Consider the following 24301-nt stretch of genomic DNA (forward strand, 5'->3'; position numbering starts at 1 on the left):
GAGTTAAACCGTGACCATAATCCAAGTACTCAGCAGACGATAATTCAGTCATACTTAGAGTTATTGCCCCCTTCTCATTAACTGTTTCCATATGTTAATATTGGTGATGATGAGCGATAAAACTAGTCAAAGCAAGAACTCGAAGTTAAGACAGAATGGTACTTGTGTATATTAGTGAGTTCTTAAACCAACGCATTTCAGGTGAAAACATTATTACGTACTTACGCTTTATGTCGAAATTAGTACAAATTTTAAAAAAATATGAAAAATGGTCAAAACAATATTTTTCCAAATATATTTTTACAGAAATAAGTAATACTTGATTATATATATATATATATATATATATATATATATATATATATATATATATATATATATATATATATATTAATAAAGTAATATATTTTTATAATGCTAAAAACAGATTCAAACCAGTGAAAAAAAATCTGTATAGTATTTTCAAGAAAATAAAATACAATTTTTAAAAAAAAATGAAATTAAATAAAGTAAACAGTAAAACAGTAGCATTTTATTATATATATATATATATATATATATATATATATATATATATATATATATATATCCTAGCAGTTCAGCTCCGTTTGCTCAGGCTCTATGTACTGTTCATAACTTGCCCTATGTGTGAATACCCTTTATGCAAAATTTCAAATCTTTAGACCAAAAATTGTCTGAGTAATTTGGAAGAAACCGCAGAGGTAATTTTTTAAAAACTTTGACCCCAATTTTGACCTGTTAACATTCATTGTTTTGGTTTCAAATCAAAATAAAAAGTTTGACCCATGTCCAAGTTACATACATCTAAAATTTCAAGTGTTTAGACCCAAAATTGACGGAGGAGTTTGTTAGAGTCTTCAAAGGTCAACTCTTTCAATTTTGATTTCTTGGCAGCCAAATTTTTGCCCTAAAATTGATTAAAAAGCTTGCTGCATGTCTGAATACCCTTTATGTAAAATTTCAAATGTTTTGACCCAAAAGTGGCTGAGTAGTTTGCTAGTGATTGCAAAGGTCAAATCTTTTGAACTTTGACGCCTTGGCAACCAAATTTTCTGCCAAAAACCGATTAAAAAGCTTGCCACATGTCTGAATACACTTCATGTAAAATTTCAAATGCTGAGACCGAAAATGGGCTGAGTAATTTGGTAGAGAGCGCAAAGGTCAAATTTTTCAACTTTGACCCCAATTTTGATCCCTTAACATTTATTCTTTTGAGCTCAAATCAAATTAAAAAGTTTGATGCATGCCCAAGTAACCTACATCTAAAATTTAAAGTGTTTAGACCGAAAATCGGCGGAGGAGTTTGGTAGAGTTCTCAAAAATCAAATCATTGAACTTTGATAGCCAAATTTCTGGCCGAAAACCGATTAAAAAGATTTCCCAAATCTCAATACCCCTTAAAAATCTCGAATTTGTAAACTGAAAATTGGCAGAGTAGTTTGTTAAAGAAATGCCCACACACACACACAATTTCATTTTTATAGACATCTAGATATAATAATGAAATGTTACTGTTTTACTGTTTATTTACTTTTGTCATTCAAACATGGTAGCGTTTGAATATATGGTTAAGTGGCAGTTTTAGTCATTTAGAACTGCATTAAATCTTCACCGCTCACTCATTTTTCGACCAAATTTCAAACAATTATTACAGTTTATAGATCACCTTCTCAGCTATATTGTGAAAAAATATTTGTCAATTTTCGTTCAGTAAAACGAAAGTTATGATGTTTCAAAATCGTAAAAATATGTAAGGAGGTAAACGACGCTTTTTATAACTGGTTTCTATAACAACCATGTCGTTTCAGCGGCTACTGTTGCTACTGCTGCTTGCAGAAAGAGAAGTAACAAGTGAAACAGAGAGAATGAAAACATGAAAGGGAGATAATTGGGGGATTTTATTGAAAGCAGACGAATACCATACATTGTTATTACATACGTGTTTATGGGGGCAAAAAATAAGACTGAAATCAAACAAAGAACAAGTAAATTTATTGGAAGCCTGGAAAAATCATGGATTACAATAGAAAAATACTAGCATAAAAAGTAGTATGGTTAAGTTTAAACATGGACAAGTAAAGGACTAGTTGTTAAAACTGAAAAAGAAAAGGACAAGATATTTTAGTAAAAAATATAATAAATTTATAGCTTAAAATATTGCAGCAATAAGAATATATTACTATATAATGTTATAAATTGAATTAAAAAAAATTTCAGGTTATTTTAAAACTTAATAAAACGCAAGTATAGTTTTTGAATTGTATGATTTTAAAAATTATAATTGTAATGATTAATAAGCTTGATTATAATAGCCAACAGAATTGAATTATGTATGGTTTTCAATTCAAACCAATTGATTAGTTATGATAACCGAAATGATCAATCGATTTTTTTTTTAGTTTAGTTTAGTTTCGTATATACAAACATGTATAATAGTTTATAATTTATTGATATTATTTTCATAAGTATGTATACACAAATTAGAATTAATAAATTTACTAATTATTACATAGAACTTTTGGTAGAAATTCATAAATTAATTAAAATTGTTAGTACGAATAATTGGGTTTAATGACTTTGTTTGATGAAAATTCAATATGGCGTAATGGAAAAATATAAAGGTATTTGCAGCTTCTCTTCCAATTTTCGGATTTTAATCATGTCAAATCACACTTCATTTCCTTTTGACTGATTAATTGTTGCTATTTCTTCTGATGAGTTAAGGGCATAATAGATTCACTGATTGATATAAAAATTTAGTGATTGATTTTGTGCTACAAAACAGATACTGTCAAGAATTGTATAAGTCAACTGAATTAAAGGAATAAATTATAAGATGGTTAACATCACGAATTTTGGAATATAACTTTTGTCATTTATTCTCTATATTGCTCTGTAATTACATTGCGCTTCTTAAATAAGGATTGATATATATTATAAGAAAATATATTTCTACAGAAATGTGTATATATATATATATATATATATATATATATATATATATATATTACATAGAAAAATGTAAGTATGAAACGTAATATGGTTAAGATTAAACTCAGAAAAGTAAAATGACTAGTTGCTAAAACTGGAAAAGGAAAAACAAGATATTCTAGTAAAAAATATAATAAATTTATAACGTCAAATATTGCAGAATTAAAAAAAAAATCAATTTAACATTATATAACCAATTCTTAATGCTGCAATGTTATACACATATATTTTTTACGAGAATATCTTGTTTTTTTCTTTTCCAGTTTTAACAACTAGTCCTTTTAGTTTTCTAAGTTTATTTGTAACTATATTACTTTTCATGCTGGAATTTTCTATGTGATCCATGATTTTTCAAAACTTTGCTTTGTCAACAATCTTTAAAAAACTTATTACCGGATTCTTAAATTGACTAAATAAAAAAAATTAAATAAAAGACGTAATTAATAAATAAAGCCAAGGTGAAAAGTCGATTAACGATTGAGCACAGCGACGGTGAATTATCAGCAACAGTACAGTTGAGTGGCAGATCAGTACAGTGGTGAATTATTAGCGACAGTAGCAGCTGACTCGACATAATCGTGGCGATATGCAAACAATGTGGGCATGAAACGAATGAAAACATTGCAAGGAGGGCAAAATATAAGAGACAGTATATATATATATATATTTCATTGTTGTCTTTGAGAATTAAGTATCTCCATTTTCCCCTACATTAGCACTTTGCTACAAACCCTGGGGAACTTTCCTTTCTTTTTCTTTTTTTTTATATCTTCTTACGTCATCATCTCCGCCGTTCCCAGCTGATTTGAGGTAGCATAACAGATTTAGTTGCTATGGTAACCAACAGCCAATCAGAAAAAAAACGTCTCTCTATTCCTTACAGATTCTGAGAACTTTTGGACACCAGTAATTTTATTATAATTTTAGTTTTGCTGAACGAAATTGAAAATTTTTTTCCAAATATAGCTGAGAAGGTGACCTATGAACTGTAAAAATTGTTTGAAATCTGGTCGCAAAATGAGTGAGCGCTGAAACTTCAAAGCAGTTTTATATGAGTAAACCTAACACTTAACTATATATTCAAACACTCCCTTGTTTGAATGATAAATATATAATAATAATAATTAAATAAATTCACATATTGATAGTTTTATACAGAAAACAAATATACATGCACACTTGTTCTTTTGTATTTGAATAAATAAAAATCAAAAACAAAAAGCCTGTGAATTTAATATCGTCTGGAACTAAACATTACAACAATGACTACAAATGAAGCGTCTATGTGTTGGACATCTGCAGACCTAACTGAAGCATTCACATTTTTTAAACAGCATTATAACCTTTTTATCTCAGTCAAAAATATTCCGTTAAAAAAACAGGCTGACCACATTCTGTTACTGTCGGTAAAAGAAGGCCTTAAAATCGACAACATATGGGCATTCGAAAATGAAGCCGATAGAAGTAACTCCGAAATCATTTGGCGAAAATTCGAAGAAAGATTGTAACCACAATTGAATTTTCACATTGCTCGTTTTCATCTGCATCAATATAAACAAAGAGAATCAGAGAATTTTGATGACTTTCTAGCCAAATGTAAATTACAGGCATTAAAGTGAAAATTCCGAGATATCCAAGAAGCAGAGGAACGACTTATAGAGCAGGTCATATTTGGAACGAAGCATCCAGAACTTCAAAAACAACTTTTAGCAAAGGGTGAAGATGTGCCTTATTTGGAGTGAAAAAGTAATTAAAAAAGTATATTTTCGTTAGATTAGCAAAATGTTTGACATGTGTTTCCGATTCAAGCTCCTGTCAAGATTGACTTGATTATTATCATTTTGTTAAACCATCTGAAATGCGTATTCTCAGTATAGCTGTTTCATCAGAAAGGTTGAAAATTGTGGCCACCACCATCTTTGTTATGTCTGACGTCATATCCGACTAAATCGACTTCCTTTCTCACAAATTTTTGCTTATACAGGAAAGGTAAAATGCTTAAACCCTTCGTGATCTTACCTCAGAAATGCTTTCTGTTTTCAATTATAATGCTAGATTTATCTAAGCAAATATATTCTAACTAATATTTAAAGTAGGAGACGTACTCATCAATAAGTTACACCAAAAAGCATAAGGCGTCTTTGTCATAATTGAAACCAAGTGCTATTTTCTTTTATTGACGAACTCAAAACTTTGGGTGCCATGAAAATAAATAATAAATAAAAAGAAAATTGAAGATTTTTTTTTTATTGAAAATGCAAATTTACAATGGACTGCAGTGACCTCTCAAATTGTCAACTGCCAGAAAATGGTTTTTATAAAAATAAAAATAAATAATATATGAAAAAATAAAAAAGACAAATTTGTATAAATTATGGGAAAAATGTACACATATGATGTAAATAAATACATAAAATAATTTTAAAAATACAATGCATCACCCCCTCCCCCTCCCCATCAATATCATTTGATAAAATTCATAATCCTTTTTAGTACAAATGAATTTCAGTCTATGTCTGACTTATCCACCAAAATTCAATCAGGAATGGCCAACAGTCTTTGTATCATCGGCATTCAATGATATGCACCAAATGTGTGAAGTGCATTTTGGATCACACTTTCAACTGATGAGACAATCACCAAAGTGTTCCTGCGGCCATTCCAACAAGTTATTTGAAGTGTAGGGAGTTGTAATCTCACCAGAAGATTGTCTGCAAAGGGCACTACATTCCAACAAGTGTACTGCATACAGGGTCACAATATAAAAACATGGGATCATTGGTCTTTATTGGTTTACAGATAAGAATTAATGGAAATGACTTTAAACTACAGCCGGTGATGAGATTCAAATTTGGTAGTTGGGAGAGTATGGAGTCAGCTTTTAGTTGCAATTACTTTCAGGTCTACTCTGACCCAGGGTGTTAGTACCTATTAAGGTCACATCCATGGTTTCAGTCAGTGGTTCCCAATCACTGTGTCGCAGCAAACTAATGTGCCACGGAATAATTACTGATGTGCCACAAAAAGAAGCCATTTAATTTCGTTTTGTTTAATAAAAACATTTAATTTCTTAATCATGATGACACGACTCAATTTCAACTCTAAGTAAAAACAAAAAGCCATCAAAATCTTACTGCAATTCTCAACTTTATACCTATGTGAACTGGGAATATCTTACCTAAACAACATTAAAAATAAAAACGTGAAAGACTTCAAAATATTGAAATAGAGTTAAGAGTGTGTTTCTCTCACATTCGCCCATATATTGCAGCAGTAGTTAAAAAACACCAGGCACAACTGTTCCACTGACATTCACCATTATTATTCTATACCACATATTGAATACAGAATATGTTGATGTATGTGAATAAAAAATCCCCCTTTGTTTTTTTAATTTCTGCAAGAAGGCTTTATGAGTAGAAAATACTAATTTTTTATGACAGTTATGTAGCGAAAATTTAAATAAACTCAATAGTGTGCCGCCATGTAAAAAAGGTGGGAACCACTGATCTAAATAAAATCTATCATGGGTCTGAAATGAAATGGAATCTGGTGATGAAGTACCATTTTAGGAATTCTGTGACATGTAGAAGCACCCCTTAGTTTGTATTACTCCCAGGCTTACTCTGTTAGAGCTCTGTCTATGGATTACATAGAATCTCTCGTTTGCTAACTATTTATTTATAAAATATATGCCAATGAAACAAATTAATCTTTAAATATTTGAAGATGTTAAAAATTTGAAGCATAAAAATGACCGAAAAAGAGTTGATATGCCATAAAACGCCAAACTTGAACTAAATACAGAGATAATAATAAAACGGGTCGCATTAATATTTATGCATTGAGTAATAAATATTTTATCATACGAAACTATGATATTTTTTGTAAATATTTGAACAACTACCAAAATTATTATATTCGGAATTAAATAGCTCAAAATGGGCTGATATGCCATAAAATAAATAAATCCAAACAAACAACTGACATGATAAACAAAAACAGGTATCATTAAGTAATAAATATCATGAAAGTATGATATTTTTGGTAATATTTGAATGACTATTTTTTAGAAAACAGTCTAAAATCAAACTGCTTTCTCTTGATATATTCTCTTGCAAGTGAAGCTGCCATTACCAGATTTGTGCAAATTGAAATCGCACCGAATGAGTAGAAAGACAGCTGATAAGAACCGGATAGGTTGACCAACACACCTGTAAAATAAGAAGAGGAGAAATAATGAGAGAGAGAGAGAGAGAGAGAGAGAGAGAGAGAGAGAGAGAGAGAGAGAATAAAAAACGAAAGAATCAGTGAGTGTAAAGAAGAAACCGTTTTAATTTGGAAAGATTAAAAAAAATTAGGGAAAGAAAAAAAAACCTCATGAATCAGTTTAGAAAACAGAAAGAAAAGAAAACGTTTAATCATAGATTTACTTTCTCACCTCCCTCCTTAAATCCTTGAAATGGATTTGTTCAGCAGGTTTTTACTTACTCCAGTGATTATATATATATATATATATATATATATATATATATATATATATATATATATATATATAAAGCTGAATGTCTGTGTGTGTGCGTGTGTGTGTGTCTGGTCACGAATAGGCTTCTATATGGTTGACTATTTTAAAAAAACTGATTACATATAATGATAGAAGATGTATCGAGACACAGGAATGGGTATGTTTGATCTGGTAGAACGGTGGTTCATTAAAATTATGGAGTCTGCGTTCGCGCCTGGTCCACAAAGTATGGAAATAAAAAATTAAAAAATTAAAAAAAACGTTTACAAGTGTTTTTGATATAGATGTACATAAGAATACTTTGATAAGTATGTTTTAACTTAAATAGGGATGGTATAATAAAATTGTGGAGTCTGCATTCGCGCCTGGCCTCCATAGAAGGGAAATAGGCACAAACTTTAATAAAGACTTTTTATATCTATCTGCATAAGTATACTTTGATAATTATGTTTCAGTTTGAAGAAATATGGTATAATAAAATTATGGGGTGTTCGTTTGCACCTGACCTCCATAGAATGGAAATATGTCACAAAGTTTATCAAGGTTTTTTAATATAGATCTACAGAATATTGTGATAAGTGTTTCAGTGTGAACAGGTATGGTATAATAAATTATGGGGTTTATCTATTTTATTTTTACTTTCATCATATTTTGCTTTCGTTTTGATACCCCCAAATTCGAAGCTATCTCTTTACAACCCTTCTTTTTCATAACCTATCATACTTTCATAAATCAGAGTCCATTTTCTGTAGGCTGTTTTTGAACCCAGTCAATGACGGGTACTTTTGCTAGTATATATATATATATATATATATATATATATATATATATATATATATATATATATATGTATGACTACTTCATTTAATCACATAAATTAATATACGAAGATATAATTTTATGCGTAAATTTTTCATATTTACTTCAACAGTGCTCAATACATAGATAGAGCTAGGTAGTAAGTTATGAAAATATATATGGCAATTAAGCTACACAGAATATTCCACGTTTCATTCTCATAAAAACTCGTCAGGCATAAGCCAAGTTGGTGTTTGCCATCATCCTGAAGCTGCCACCATGGCGCTAGCCAACTTCTTTATGAATTTGAAGCGGGCACCCGAGCCAACTTCTTTGTGAATTTGAAGTGAGTACCCGAGTATACTGGAAAGTTCCACACAAAGTGCGGGTATCTTTGCTAGTATATATATACATATATACACTATTCAACTGATGAGCCCAAAGGAGGGCAAAACCTGAGTTTTGGATTTTCAGTTTGTTGGCTGTCATGGCTCTTGTAAGCTGCAACGTTGTTTGGCTGTGGAAATAATTACATATATATATATATATATATATATATATATATATATATATATATATATATATATATACGATGTTCTTCAAAAAATAAAATCTTTTATTTTTCTTTTTAACTCAAAAAGTTGAAGAGCTATGAAAACTGGAGTGGTATATTAAAACGAGCGACCTTTTGTGTTCCAGAATTTATTTTTCTACATAGTCACAACTATTCTGAATGCACTTTTGGCAGGAATTCAATGACGCATCTCTGCTTTTGATGCACGTCCATGAAAGAAGTTGCTTTCTTAGAGTCTCACACCGTCAATATCTGCCCAGCAATCTCTTTCCCCTAAGCCATTAAAACCAAATGTAATTGCTAAAGCATTATGATTGTAATTGACAATAATTGTATATATAAGGATGTGGTTTATTTTTGTACTGTAACCAAGATACTCTCTAACCTCCCCTAACAAACTTTTATCTTTTTGCAACTTCAAATCTTCAGCCAATCTAATAATAATGAAGTAGATCAACACTTTCTCCTATTAAACTTGCATAGTAATAGCAGTAACAATATTAATAGTGATAGATTTTCCCCGTATAATTCCCAATTCTTACACAGCCCACCCCCTTAGTTCACTTTAATTGAGCTGAGAATTTCAAGCCACATGTCATCATTTCACAATATAAATACAGATACTAAACAGGGAACATCTTTAACAACTCTATTAAAAACCTTCCCATTCTCAATTAAATGGGCAATTATCAGTAAATCTAATTCATATACGCTAGGATCCAAATTCTATCGCCTGTCTTGATCTGAGTCAGTTAGGATAATAACTTCCCCACAAAAGTATTAATTTAGTTAATACTAAAAGCGAACTACTATTTCACTGCAAACACAAAGCAAATACAAATATAATAGCTTTGAAATCACTTAATCTCCATTGAATCTTATTTACTGCCTAATAGCAAGAATAAAACATGGACGTCAGTGATCAAACCTCGAATTTAGGTTATTTCTTCAGTCTTTTTTAAAAGTGAATTAAGACTCCACTTCAGGAAATACAGTTTAAAACAATATAGCGTTATCCAAATTTGAGCAAGGCAGGGAATGTTTTAACATTGTTTTTAAAGAAAGTAATACACTTGAAAACGAAGAAAGGAAGGAATTGAAAAAAAACTATTCATAAATGTACTGATTTCTTTTAAGAGCTATCTTCTCTCTGGTTTCTTAGCAGACAATCATTAACAATCATTATCAAAAAAGAGGTCATCGGCGCTTAGCTTCAGAGGTGGATTTGACTTTCGTTTGTGTCTGTCTCATGCTTTCTTTTAGTCTTTCTTTCTTCTCTCGGTTCACAAAACACTCAGCTTTTATATCTAACCGCTGGGTTGAAAACATGTTGGCTGTCCATCTTATTTTGGACATGCAAGCTTCCCATTGGTTAGATTAATTTTTGATTATTCCTCACCTGATATCAATCCTTGACAAATAATCATGATTCCATTGGTTGTCTCTGAGATTCCCATAGCCGAGCTGTACTTCTGACTTCCGATAAACTCCAGCACAACAAGAGAGTAGAGACCAATGGGGCATCCATAAAGGAGGCCCAACATAACACAGCAGAAGATAAGAGAAGTGAATCCAGTAATGCCCATCATTATAAAGATCATGAGCGCAACACTTATAGAAAGAACTATATAGAAATAAACAAACGGCCAGCCTGTCAGTCTCAAAATTATTCCCATAATTATTCTGAAAAAAAAACAAAAAAAAAACTTAAATAAATAAGTAAAAAAATATATTTCAATTAAAAAGAGTAAACTGTTTCACTTTACACCTTGGAAAAAAATCGTATTGGTTAGCATTGGCTTTTCCAGTTAGTATAAAATCAAATACACACACAAGCGACCCTGTGAAGGTTGCCAACATCCCAAGTAAAAGTCCGTACTTGTATCCAGCTAACTACAATCATCTGTGACGAATATCATAATCTTGGGTGTTCCTATTTACTTGTCTTCCCATGAGGGCAGAGTTGGACACAAGTTTTATTTTTAATGTTGGGAAAATGACCCCCACCCTCGGGGCACTCAAAAATAAAAATTGCCTCATTTCTCCTTCACTGACTGAGGTAAGAACAGAGTAAATATAGTATCTGTTCAGATATTACAATTTGATCATAGTCAAAAGGTGCTATCATGTGCGTATCTGTTTTTAGTCGTTCTACTTTTGTATCGTTCAAAGGATGTGGTTGGTCGTTTATAATTAATGGGGAAAAACTTTGGGATAACCTAATTAGAAACGCGTCTGTGACATAGCAAAGATGTGAAGTTAGATTTAGTTTCGGTAAAAAGTTTGGAAAAGTTACACATAATGTAACACTAGCGGGAGAGGCGCCGCCTGACTTTGCCCAGTCGTAAAATACGCTTAAATATGATATTGTAATTTGTCTGGATTTCATATATATTATTATAGAGCCATGATTTTAAAAAAATATATATATATTTAGGTGCTATCAGCTAGAATCGAAACCGAAACTGTAGCATTCAAAGTTGATGACTTTACTACTGTACCAACGTAACGCATACAAACTGATTAGAAATAAATTAAGATAAATATACAAAATGTATAACGATTTTTTCAATTTTGACCCCTTAAAAACTATTTTAACCGGCTAAAAACCCATAAAAGAATGATGCATAAAAATCCAATCATTAAAGGCCCCTAGCGCCACTTTGTGACTTTTAGTTTCGGAAGTAATAGAGTTTGAAAATATGGATACAGACAGACAGACATACAGACAGACAGATAAACAGATAGATATAGTGAGTTTTATAAATTAGATTATGGTAGATTACACATCAAGATACAATTCGAATGAACGAAAAAACGCAAATGGTTCTAATTGCTTATCCTCTTTTTTTCTCTGGTTTAGTTTGATACTCTCTCTTTGTTATTTCCTAAAGATACCAACTTTTAAAATGAAGCTGTTAAATTAAATCATTTTTAACCAATGCGAATCTTTCATAACCTTCAAAAGTAACACCTATATGTGAATCTAGTAAGCCAATGTAAACTTAAAAATTCTGATAAGACCTACTCAAGAAAACCGGTTTAAGAGACCCTTCAATGAATTAAAGGAACCCAACAATGCATTCTCCATAAACCACTTCATGCACTTTCGGAGAGCCAGGGTGGCAAGGTGGAAGAACCAAGTAATTCACATACCTATTTGAACTCACACACATCTATATATGCACTAACAAGAACAAAGGTAAATGCACACAATGTCAGATTTCCCCGTCATTAAATATACATAAATATTATATTTTAATTCATGTAGATTTTGTATTTATTATTATTGAGCTAATTCTCTATAGATTATTATCCAATATATAGTAATGATTGAAAAGTTATAAAAAAATATGACTTGGGTACCATCTGCAAGAATCTAAACCAGAACGTTTAACATTCTGCCTTAAGACGTAATTTATCTTCCAGCATCGTCACTGTCTGAGCTATTGACAGATGGATATGAAAGGTTAAATATTAAGCGACTTTGAGCTATGAATGTTTAATTTTGCGCATGTGCAAAAGTAACAGCACAAGTAATCTTTTATTCAATTTATTCTGCCAAGATCATCTGTTTTGTTTTCAATTTTGACAACTTAGCAGCAATTTTTGCCAGCTAGAAACCAAATCGAAAGTATGCTATAGGTCTAAATAACCCATATATCAAATTTAAACTCTGTAGACCAAGTATTCATAGAAGAGTTTAGTAAAAACTTTTCACACACACACACAAAGATTTCAGTATGCTAGAAAGTTTCCATCTTAAATTATTTGCAATTATACAGAACGTAAAAACTATGCATAAACAGAATTCAGCGTAATAATGAAATGAAACCAATCATCTAATTAACGCTCGTTTTTCAAAGGAATATTCAAAAAGTTTGTTTTAATAATTTTCGACTGGCTTCCTTGTGTTAAGCCTTCAACGCATATTTTGCATAGCTCTGGAATGCTTAATGCAACCAAACAATCTGAAGACTTTACATTTGATGCCAGATGATATTGATGGAATGCCAGTGAGTTTTCGCAACTCTGAGATAGTTTATGATCAGAAATGAAACACATGATATGATTTTGGAAAGTTTCTAATTTCTGACATAATTTTAAAGAGACATTCAAGTACATTTTTTTTTTTTTTTTTTTTTTTTTTTACTCAAGGATAAGGGTTAAAAGGTATACATTAGTCATTGTGATTTTAGCATAGTAAACAGTGGGAATTTTGAAACTTGGATTACTTAGGGGGACGATTCAATTAGAACTTGTTCACATTGGACTTTTTCTTTTTTTTTTTTTTCATAGGTATCAACTCATTATCAAGGTCAAAGAGGCAACTCAAGGATAAGGGTTAAAGAGTGTACAGTAGAAATTGGACAATATAATAATCATTAGTAATGTAAATTTGTTAAATTTGATAACTTATATGGAACGGCTCATCAAGAACTTATTTACGTTAGACTTGAAGACAACCATATTGTATTAAGCCGGAAAGCAGGAAAACGGAAGACAATTCCACAGGCATGCAGTTCTAATAAAAAAAGCTTTGTTCATGGAATCTACGTTTAGGTTTAGGCACAGATAAAGAGTGGGGGGAATTATTGATAGTGTTTACAGCTAGACGAGTGTTTCTTGTGAAAGTTTTGCGAGGGGGGACCATAGATTGAAGCTCAGTCGAACACTTTCCATGAAAATAATGATACATCAGAGACAAACTCGCAACATCTCTTCTGTGAGATAGAGGTTGCAAGGAAGAGAAAAGGACATCTCCTACGAGGCTATGAAGTCTATTTTGAACTCTATCAAGGCAGGCCAAGTCCTTTCTAGCAGCTCCTGCCCAGATGTGGCAACAGTATTCCATCCTTGGACGTACCTGGCTCTTATATAGATAGAGAATTGCATCAACAGTGAGATATCTACTGGATCGATAGAAAGATCCCACCATTTTTCCAGCGGCCTTGGCAACAGATTTGATGTACGTGTTCCATTTAAGATCAAGAGTAATGGTCAATCCCAGAAGCTTGTCAAAACTTGAGGCCTCCTGAAGACGAGAGCCATTCATTTCAATTGATGCCAGATGTGGATCAGAATGTTGATGATGTAAAGAGAGGAGCTTGGTTTTAGATGCATTAAAAGTAACCAGCCACTCCTTTCCCCATTGTACTACATGCTCAAGATCAGAGGAGAGAGAATTGGAGAGAACTTGGTGGTTTACTGTCTTAGATGTACTACCATAAATGGTAGTGTCGTCAGCATAAATGTCTACAAATGATGTAAGGATGTGATTTGGAAGATCATTAATGTAGATCAGGAAAAGAGTTGGGCCTAGGATGGACCCCTGAGGGACACCGGCATTAATACTGTGGGCTTCTGATTTTTGCCCCTCAACTACTACTCTTATGAACCTATCAGAAAGAAATGATTTAATAATTGAGAAGACATTTCCAGCTATACCATAGCTAGAGATCTTATGAAGTAAACCTTTATGCTATACCCTATCAAAGGCCTTAGATATGTCAAGAGCAATTGCCCTAGAAAGGTTGCCTCCGTCGAGAGATTTCCTAATCCTATGAGATATAACTGTAAGCACATCTGCTGTAGATCTAGCAGAACGGAAACCATATTGAGTGTCACTAAGAAGGTTATTTTTGTTGAGATGGTTGATTACTTCTGTATTTAACACAGATTCCAGCAACTTACTCATGACGCACAGGAGACTTATTGGCCTGTACTGAGAGGGGGATGAGCGATCACCTGAATTCTTAAATACAGGGCATACAGATGATATACGATGAAAAGAAACTGGAATCTTAGGAAGATCTCTACCATTCCAGTAATTATAGGAGCAACTGGACCCATGAAAAAGAATTTTAAAAACTACCTGACAAATATACCCGGTGAACCAAGTGCAAGAGATATTCAAACAATTGCACTTAAAGGGACGATCAGAATATTAAATATATGTCTCAGTTGGAATATCTGAGTTAGCAGGTGAATATTTGGCATCCGATAGGATACTCCATCCTCAGCTTAAACAAACTGATAAGAAAAAAAAAATGGCAACCTTCTGTCTCATGAAGCAATGGATTTCTGATTCTGATGCACTGCAGCATCTACTTTGGCTATACAGATGAAGCTGGAATTGCCTTTCCATATGCGAACCTGGGCGTTTGATAAGGAGACCTAGGTTTGCCATTTACCAGGGTCTTCCTCTTTGTATAGCAGACAGTCTGGCAGAAAAGCAAGCCTATACAGTTCGAGCCAGCACAGCTGCAGGAATTGCCGGAAAGGTGTTGCAGCGTTTCATCATCCACCTATCAGGACTATGTATGTATAAGAATATAGGAAGAACATATGCATCATAGTTTTTTACTTTGATTATCTATGGTATGCATTTAGAAATTTAACCGGTTTTGTTTCTTGTGGAGGTGACCCAACCTAAGCCGATTCTGTAATTTACAGCTGTTTGCCCATCGTTAGATGAAGACAGCTTCTGCTCAACAGTTACAAATGATTAAAAAGATCAGAAAATATATCAGTATGGTAACGTTCAGCTCATTTCTACGATAAAATCATCAGGTTTAAGCCCGCTTTTCGACTTGCATCGTATCATAGCTAGTTATAAAAATGTATAAACATGTATATAGATATAAATCATCATCATCATCATCATCATCATCATCATCATCATCATCATCGGTTTAACGTCTGTTTAATATGCTGACATGTGTTGGACAGCTCCCAGAAATTTATCATGATGACATTTCATTTCATCTCAAGATCCATCATCGGGTAGTGTGCAAAGCATCCCTCACGTCCATACCAGAGCATGCCTTGCTTAGGGCACAATGTGTGAGAATGTGTGCAATAGTCTGCATGTTGGCGCTGCATGGGGCACAGAGCGTTCTGTACATAACCCACTTGTGCAGGTTGTTTTGTGTTTTGGTAACCTTCGCTCAAGCCTGGTTAAGTGTTACCCACTCTTTCAGGGGAGTTTAGAGCCTGATGAAAGGTCTTCTTTTGGTGCCGAAAGAACCTTGTTGTTATTGTCTTTGACTGATTCATTCAATCAACACAGGCGGAAGGACACTGATGTTGTTCGTACAAAGCCTGTAACAGTAGCAAAGCTCTTGCGAGATGGTAGTTGCTGCGGCATCTCTTGATGTCAAAATAGGGAATGGCGATTGTCACTGCTCTGCTTGTCACACTCTGCTTTCGCTATCACCTCTTGATGCATCTGTGGTGGAGCGATTTCGGACATCCTATAGACAGGAATTAGAAATTGATTTCCAATCTAAGTTATCTCTGGCCAGGTTTTTATTTATCCCTCTTTCAATCCATTCAATTCAAATCACCTTTTCCCATGTTTCTCTTGGCTTTCTCCTGTGAACTAAACCTGCTACTTCAATTGAACTCTCATCCATTCTTTCAACATGGCCAGTAGCCATACTATCGAAGTCTCCTGTTCTGCACACATCTCCTTATACCTTCCATATTTAATCTTCCTCTGAGGTCATCAGAACTAAGCTCGTCTTTAAGCCCAACAGTACGCGTCCATCATCTCATAGTTATAGAAATTAAAAAAAAAAATCATAAAGACTTACCTTGGTGGTATTGAAACAATAGACATGATAGAGTAACCCAAAGCTGACATTGACAAATTGAAACCATTGAAAACCAAATACATTGGTAAACTTGCCATGATCAGGTTTATGTAACCAGTTATGCTTGACATCGCAAACAAAAAAACGGTGAAGAGCAGATTCCTGAAGACACTCGTGTCAAATAATCTCTTTGGTGTGTTGATGTTTTCTGGGAGTTGGACCGCATTGTTTGTGGCCGTATTTTGGGCTTTCTTTTGACAGAACCAGAGATACATCCCACAAGGAATAATGTTAAAGTAGACGCCGCTAAAAATCAAAAGGCAGCCACGCCAACCATATTGTTCAATGCAAATATTTATGAGAAAAGGAAAAATGACGGCTCCGGTTGGTCCTGCTGTAGACAGTATCGAAAGAAAGACGGAAGCTCTGTTACCAAAGTAGATGCCAACGAAAACGGAATTTGTAACACTGACAAAACAAGTGCTCATACCTAGAAGAAGAAAGAAAGAAAAATAATTTTACAATCACTAAATATAATGAGGTGTGTATGCTTCGGCATAATTTTATTTATTTGATCACTACCAATCTTTATATAACAGGTGAGATTGAAGGATGAACGAGATTGAAGGGTGAAGTAGTGGGAAGAGGAGATATATTAAATGAAAAATTCCCGTATGCTTTGTTGCAATATTTTTTTTAGATAAATAGAGGGTATGATTAAAGAAACTTGGAGGTTCTACTTAAACTCTGTAGACCAAGTATTCAGAGTAGAGTTTGGTAAAAACTTTTCGCACACACACAAGGTCACTTTTATATACATATATAGATATATATATGAATACTTCAGTATGCTAGAAGGTTTCCATTCTAAATTATTTCCAATTATACTGAATGTAGAAACTATGCATAAATAGAATTCAGCGTAATAATGAAATGAAACCAATCATCTTATTATAAACTACTGGCGATAGAAACTGACTAATCAAATGAAGCCACGTTCTACTAGCGACCAATCAGAAACTGGAATCGCTCTATAGAAATATTGGATCTTTTAGAATTCCCACATATAATTTTTTGTGTCCACACGAGAAAGATCTTTGCTTTTTGTCTGCAAATTTTAAAGTTCAAGACTTATACAGATTAGCTACCCACTGGAAAAATTTTTTGTCACTAGGACATATACAAATTAGCTACTCAGCAAAAACTCTTTTTCATCTCTAGGACTTATACAGATTAGCTATTCATTGGAAACTCTTCTTAAATTAAACATGGCTTTCAGTTCACAACTCTTCTTCTTCTTCTTCTTCTTCTTCTTCTTCTTCTTCTTCTTCTAATCATTTTATGTCACTTTTCTCTCATTTAAGAGCCAGACGTTTTCTAATATTTCATAAGCTCACTCTCCAGTTCTCACAATTTGGTGGGTTAAGTCTCTCTAAATTTCACTTTGTACGCTTTTGTCTAATAACTTACTGTTACGTTTTCCTTGGCCAGCCAATCTTTCTGCAACTTAAGATATCCATGATTTTTCAATGATTTATCCAGGAAGATGAACGCTCCACAAGACCATAACAGTATAACTGATTCGTCCTTAAAATAACATTTCTTAACTGAGATTGTCCAGAACCCTGAGATTCCATAAAAAGGTGCTAAGAGTTATGCAAAAACAAAGATAACAATGCACTTTGGATCTTTTAATTTAATTTCATATACATAATATTACTAAACATTTACAAGATATTCTTTATTATGATGTTAGAATTAGTGTTGGGACGATTAATCAGAATCAGAAATTGAAAAAATGGTAAATTTTGGGAGTCTCGGAATAAAAAAAAAAAATTGTGCCTATTTTCCAACTTCATTTTCATTTGTTTGTACTAATTGATAAAATGATATTTATTGATTTTAAACTACCAGTAAAATTAAAATCTATAGATCACACCCCGCCTCCACACACACGAGTGTATTTTCACATTTAAACATATTAGATGGGGTTTTACAGTAATATGAAAAAAAAAAGATTCTATATTTAAATATCTAGAGGTTTTAAAAGAATCAAAATTGGAATCAGGAATCATATAAAAATCGGGAATTTGTTTTTACAAATTAGTCACCATTTATTAAGACCCGAAGGCCACTCGGGGATAAGGATTAATGGGTGTACAGTAGTCATTGGGACAAGAGCTTAGTAAGCGTTAGTAGTGGAAATTTGGTTAGAACAGAATCAGTAATGGTATCAAAATCGGAGAAAAATATTGGAATCGTCCCATCACTAGTTGCAACATAAATATCATTATGACTAACTAACTATTTTACTAAAAAATATAACAATCATTGGGAATATATTTAGTGATGTCTTGTGGCGCTGGGTTGAAAATTTAACAGAGAAATATGAATTTTTCCTGAAGCAAATTATTAAAAAACTATACTATTCTATGTGCATAATTTCGTTTTTGTGCAGGGGTTCTATAAGACATATAATTTATTTTAAGGATTCCACAAGGGTAAAAATGTTGAGAAACGCTGCTCTAAATGCTGTGAGTTCAATTCCTGTCTTAAATTTTTATTTTTCAATCACTCCCTCAAGTAATTTTCACTTAACAATACCCCCCCCCCCAAAAAAAAAGAAGAAACATGAGCCAAATTTCTTTCCAAGAACTTCCCATTTGTGAAACACAACACCATTGGGCTGCTTCCCATCTGCTTACAACATGATCATTTTCAAGACCAATGTTAACAAATTCTTGTTGAGCCATTCACTTAAATAATTAAATTCTGACTATTCCACCCACTTCTTTAACAGAGTTGTCCATGTCCAACTAACAATATCATGAACGTTTATCCTCGAATGGACTTTTTGGTCTTAATAAACGGGGACAGATTTGCAAAAAAAAAAAAAAAAAATAGTTATGTAAATAGTAAATATTTTTTGTAAGTACATTTTATTGTGATATTAAAATTGCTCCTGTTTTCTTACTGCTTTCTTACTGCTTGATTGATTTGTTTGAAAAATGTAAGTGTTTATAATTGTGACCGAGCTGAATGTGGGAAGAAATATGACAACAATACTCCATGTTATGGTCTTATAGTAGATTTATAGAGATAGAGTGAAAGAAAGTGTTTGAAGCGGTAGAGAGAATCGACTTCATGAAAAGCAAAAAAAAAAAAAAAAAAAAGGCTATAGATCTAACGTATGAAATCCAAGAAATATTTGAAGAGAAAGAAAGACTAAGAAGTTTCAGAGTCGATTTCTCCTCAAGAGCAGAGCCATCCATGAAAATCTTAGGAAGAAAATGGACACACCTACGACTGAAGGCACAAAGTTTTATCAGGATTAAATGAAACAAGTCATTTCATACTTCAATTCACAACTGAATCCAAATCAACTTCTAGATCAGCTGCATATATTCAACTGTTGACAACATCTACAAATGAAAATGTTGCTATGGAACAAACAATATTCGAACTTGGCATGTTCGGCTCGGCAGTCCATTTCATCCTTTTCACTATTGCCCCCCCGCCCCAATTTGGTTTAACATCCATTTTAAATACTGGCATATGTTGGATGGCGTTTAGAAATTGTTTTCCAAAGTAAAATATCTCTTGGAAACATTTTTATTTACCCTCTCTTTCTCTCAAATCCATCCTTATCACTCCATCCCAAGTTTTTGTCCTTTTTCTGTTAACTGACCCTGCTGTCTCGACTGTCTTTCAACATGGTCATACCATCAAAGTCTCAAATGGCCATATCATCCAAGTCTGCTGTTCTGCATACATCCTCTTATACTATCCAGATTAAATCTTCCTCTGAGATTATCAGATCTGAGTCTATCTTTAAGACTCACATTACATATCCAGTGTATCATATCATTTCTAACCATGCAACCTTACCAGCTTATATATATATATATATATATATATATATATATATATATATATATATATATATATATATATATATATATATATTGCTAATGAAGGCAGAGATGCCTTCTGTTGCCGGGTTCGGATCTATCGACTGGTGTTAATTGTGACACCCTGCACTGATGATTCTCGAAAGGATGAAACACTAGTATCTGTAGGTATTTAATTATTATTATAATAAATAATTATGTCAGCCCCTTTAAGAAACTCGTTTTTTATCGTTGAGCACTTTCAGTTGAAATAAAAGTCGATCAATTTAGCTCTTATGCGCAGATACTCATATAATGATTAGATCGCTCTGACAGACGTTAAAAAGAATTTAACAAATAAATGTTTGAATTTCAACAATATTTCTTGTGGTTAACGGTAGCCGAATGGATTGGGTCCTTGCAAATGAAACCAGAGATGGCTTCTGTTGCCGGGTTTGGATCTATTGACTGGTGTTAATCATGACACCCTGCACTGATGATTCCCGAAAGGATGAAACACTAGTGTCTGTAGGTATTTAATAATTATTATAGTAAATAATTATATATATATATATATATATATATATATATATATATAGAGAGAGAGAGAGAGAGAGAGAGAGAGAATAATATATAGAATGTAATTACATTGAACTTCTTAAATAAGGATTGGTATATAAGAAAATATATTTCTACAGAAATATATATATATATATGTATATATATATATATATATATATATATATATATATATATATATATAATTATTTTCACATCCAAATAACATTACAGCTCACAAGAGCCATGATAGCCAACAAAGCAGAAGTTCAAGATTCAAGTTTCGCCCTCATTTGAGCTCATCAGTTAACATATTCGAACTAGGGATTCAAAACCCAAATCTCTTGTATGCAAGGCGAGCACTCTGCCACCCGAGCAAATGCGTCACACACAACTTCTAGTTTTTTGGCTGTCATAACTCTTGTGAGCTGCGACATTGTTTGGCTGTGGAAATAATTATATAATCTCTCACATTCTGAATATAATTCCGATGAGGATGCATCAGACCGTCTGAAACGTGCATAAACGATTTCAATGACTTAAAAACATTATTACAATGATCCAAACATAATTCTCAATGAAAAACCAAGACACGGAATAATAAAATAATGTTAAAAAATACACATTGTTGGTGACTACTCCCTTATTTAAATATATATATATATATATATATATATATATATATATATATATATATATATATATATTAAGCTTGAAATTTATCGTGTAAATAATCTTTTTAATTTAACATCAATTTTACATGCTGGTATGTGTTGAGCGGCCTTTATAATTTGACTTCCAAACTACATTATCTCTGATGAAGTCTTTATTTATCCCACTTCTCTCAAATCTATTCTTATCACGCCCTTTCATGTTTTCCTTGGCCTCCCCTTATGAAGTGAACCTGTTACCTCAACTGTTCTACATCTACTAACTCAGGAAATTTCATCCATTCTTTCAATAAAACAGCAAATTGATGGAGACCTCTGGAGCAACAAGTTAAATGAGCCAGAACAAAAAAAAAGCAGGGAATAGATCAGACAATTCTGAAGAACATATATCATAATAGTATTTATAGGAATTACTGAGACTAGCAACATCACGTCTGGTGACACCACGAGAGAGGTTGCAATGAAGAAGAAAGTGTGGGCCAATCAAATTATAGATACATTCATGTCTGGTATAGAACGTGCTGTCACCAGCAAATGTACTTATCTCAGACAACATTACATTTTGGAGGTCATTTATGAATATCAGGAACAATATAGATCCAAGGATCAACTCCTGGGGTACACCTGCATTAAGGTCATGTTGCTTGCACAGCCATCGAGGACAACCTAGATTTTTCTTTTGTCTAAAAACAATCTAATTGTATTAAATATTTATCTAGTAATAGAGCACGATTTAACTTGTAGACAAATTAAATCGTAAGGTATTCTTTTTAGGAATTGTTCTGGATACTTACCAAGCAAAACTCCGATTGAGAAGAGCAGAAACATGGCATGGTTTCCAAAGACCGACATTAGAATTGCTGAACCTTGAAGAAATCCACCAGCTATGATTACGACAGGACATCCAAATTTATTGATCAGAAAACCAATCAACAAACCTTCAAAGAAATAAAGACAATCGAATTATAAATTGCGTAAATAACATTTGTGCTTGAGTTTTTTTTAGATGAGAATTTACCATTATTTGCATGGTTTATCTTTCTCACTATTTGCATGGTTTATCTTTCTCATATTTGCATGGTTTATCGTTCTCACTATTTTTTATATCTATTATATATATTCTCTTTGATAAAAATCTGATTCTAGGGGTGAGAGAGTGACCATTTCTTCAATCAGGGTTTGGACTGATCATAGTAGAAAAAAAATAAAACAAGAGAAGCAATCAATTTTAACCCAGAGAGGGTCAATAAAACCAGAAGAGATAAAAAAAAAAAATGCCTAGAAGAGGTAAAAGCAAGAGCCCAAGAAAGGCTAGGAAATGAATAGTGTGCTCAAGAAAAGGACAAGTCAAATGGAGACTGTGGTGATCTGAGGTATTGCTGGTGGATAAAGCCCCAACAAATTCATTGAGTCTTAAGTAATGAAAATATTTTAAAATATTTTACAAAAAGAAGAAAAAAAAAAAAAAAAACGAGCCGTAAGAGTTTGTCTGCTTTTCGGAAAAATATGCCTGGAAAAAAAACATGTTTTTAGGAAAAATAACAAATGTATTAAACAGAACATACCATTTCATGTATCAGACGAACTAAACTAATTTTATTTCCATCTTCAGATTTTGTATTTTTCATCTCTTTCGATAAACATTGCAACTCGTTTGACCTTATCACAACCGTGGTTTATCATTGATTTATCTCTGACAACAACCATCAGCGTTTTCTGAAATAAGCCTCTCCAAAGTTTCTGTACCTTCCACATCTTTTCGGTTGAGATCTGATTAATATCCTCCCTTATTGGTCTTTCCATCTTCCTTGACTCTTCATGATCATTTTAAAATATGGAACGCGTCATGAATTTATCATCCTTGCACAAGCACCATATTAATCTTCTCTGTATTGTTCTAGTTTTAGTATGAAGTAGTGTTGTTGTTGTTGTTGTTGTTGTCGTCATTGTTGTTGTTGTTGTTGTTGTTGTTCTTCTTCTTCTTCTTCTTCTTCTTCTTCTTCTTCATCATCTTCTTCTTCACTAGGAGTTCTCACACAGGCTATGATCAGTGATTACTCCCTGGAGCCAGATTTCCAGATTTGCTCTTCACCTTTTTCGATAACCATTGCTAATAATTTTGCATTACCGCAACACCCGCTTACTATTAATTTTTCACTAGCAACGACTATTTGTCTTCTCATGAATTTGGGTAACAATAAACTTCCCTAAGATCACAGTACTCTTTGCAGTGGAAGTCTGGTTAGTCCTCTCCCTCTTCAGTCTTTCCATCTTCTTTGACCCTTCATGACTATTTCATATGGTATAAGCCAAGGCTGGTGTCATCACATTTTTGAAAGATGGGATGCAATTTAGGAAATTAAAAATATGGCTTACTTCACGAATGTGCATGTTATGTAATACAGCTTTTGTATTGTTTTATTTTTAATGTATGTACTGCCAAAACAATTATTATTTTCATTATTATTATTATTGGCTCACATGGAGCTTTCACACAGGTCATCATAGATTTTATTGAGAACCTGTAGTGTTCCCTGGAAGCTGAGTGACAAGTCTCCCCAGACGTCCAACACTCTCCACTTCCTTCGATAGCATTTGCAAATAAATTTGCATTATCGCAACAGCCTATCACCATTGAGTTTTTGCTGGCAGTGGCCATTGGTCTATACTGGAAT

The 24301-nt window shown here is 32.8% G+C and overlaps 1 protein-coding gene and 1 pseudogene across 1 annotated transcript; both read right to left on the reverse strand.

Annotated features, from left to right (window-relative positions):
• Positions 1–5243: 5243 nt before the first annotated feature.
• LOC145294013 (monocarboxylate transporter 12-B-like) lies at positions 5244–22543 on the reverse strand. The gene is made up of 4 exons (XM_080140974.1): positions 22421–22543; positions 16508–16997; positions 10309–10592; positions 5244–7226 (listed from the first exon to the last, which is right to left on the reverse strand). Exons 1-4 carry the CDS (start codon positions 22476–22478, stop codon positions 7075–7077), a joined length of 984 nt encoding a protein of 327 aa, XP_079997100.1. The 5' UTR covers positions 22479–22543; the 3' UTR covers positions 5244–7074.
• Positions 22544–23454: 911 nt separating this feature from the next.
• On the reverse strand, positions 23455–23553 carry LOC145294457 (U6 spliceosomal RNA; annotated as a pseudogene).
• Positions 23554–24301: the final 748 nt, after the last annotated feature.

This window comes from Euprymna scolopes, chromosome 15 (assembly GCF_053919585.1).
Source record: "Euprymna scolopes isolate OS-2025 chromosome 15, ASM5391958v1, whole genome shotgun sequence".
In the NCBI taxonomy this organism is placed as follows: Eukaryota; Metazoa; Mollusca; class Cephalopoda; order Sepiida; family Sepiolidae; genus Euprymna; species Euprymna scolopes.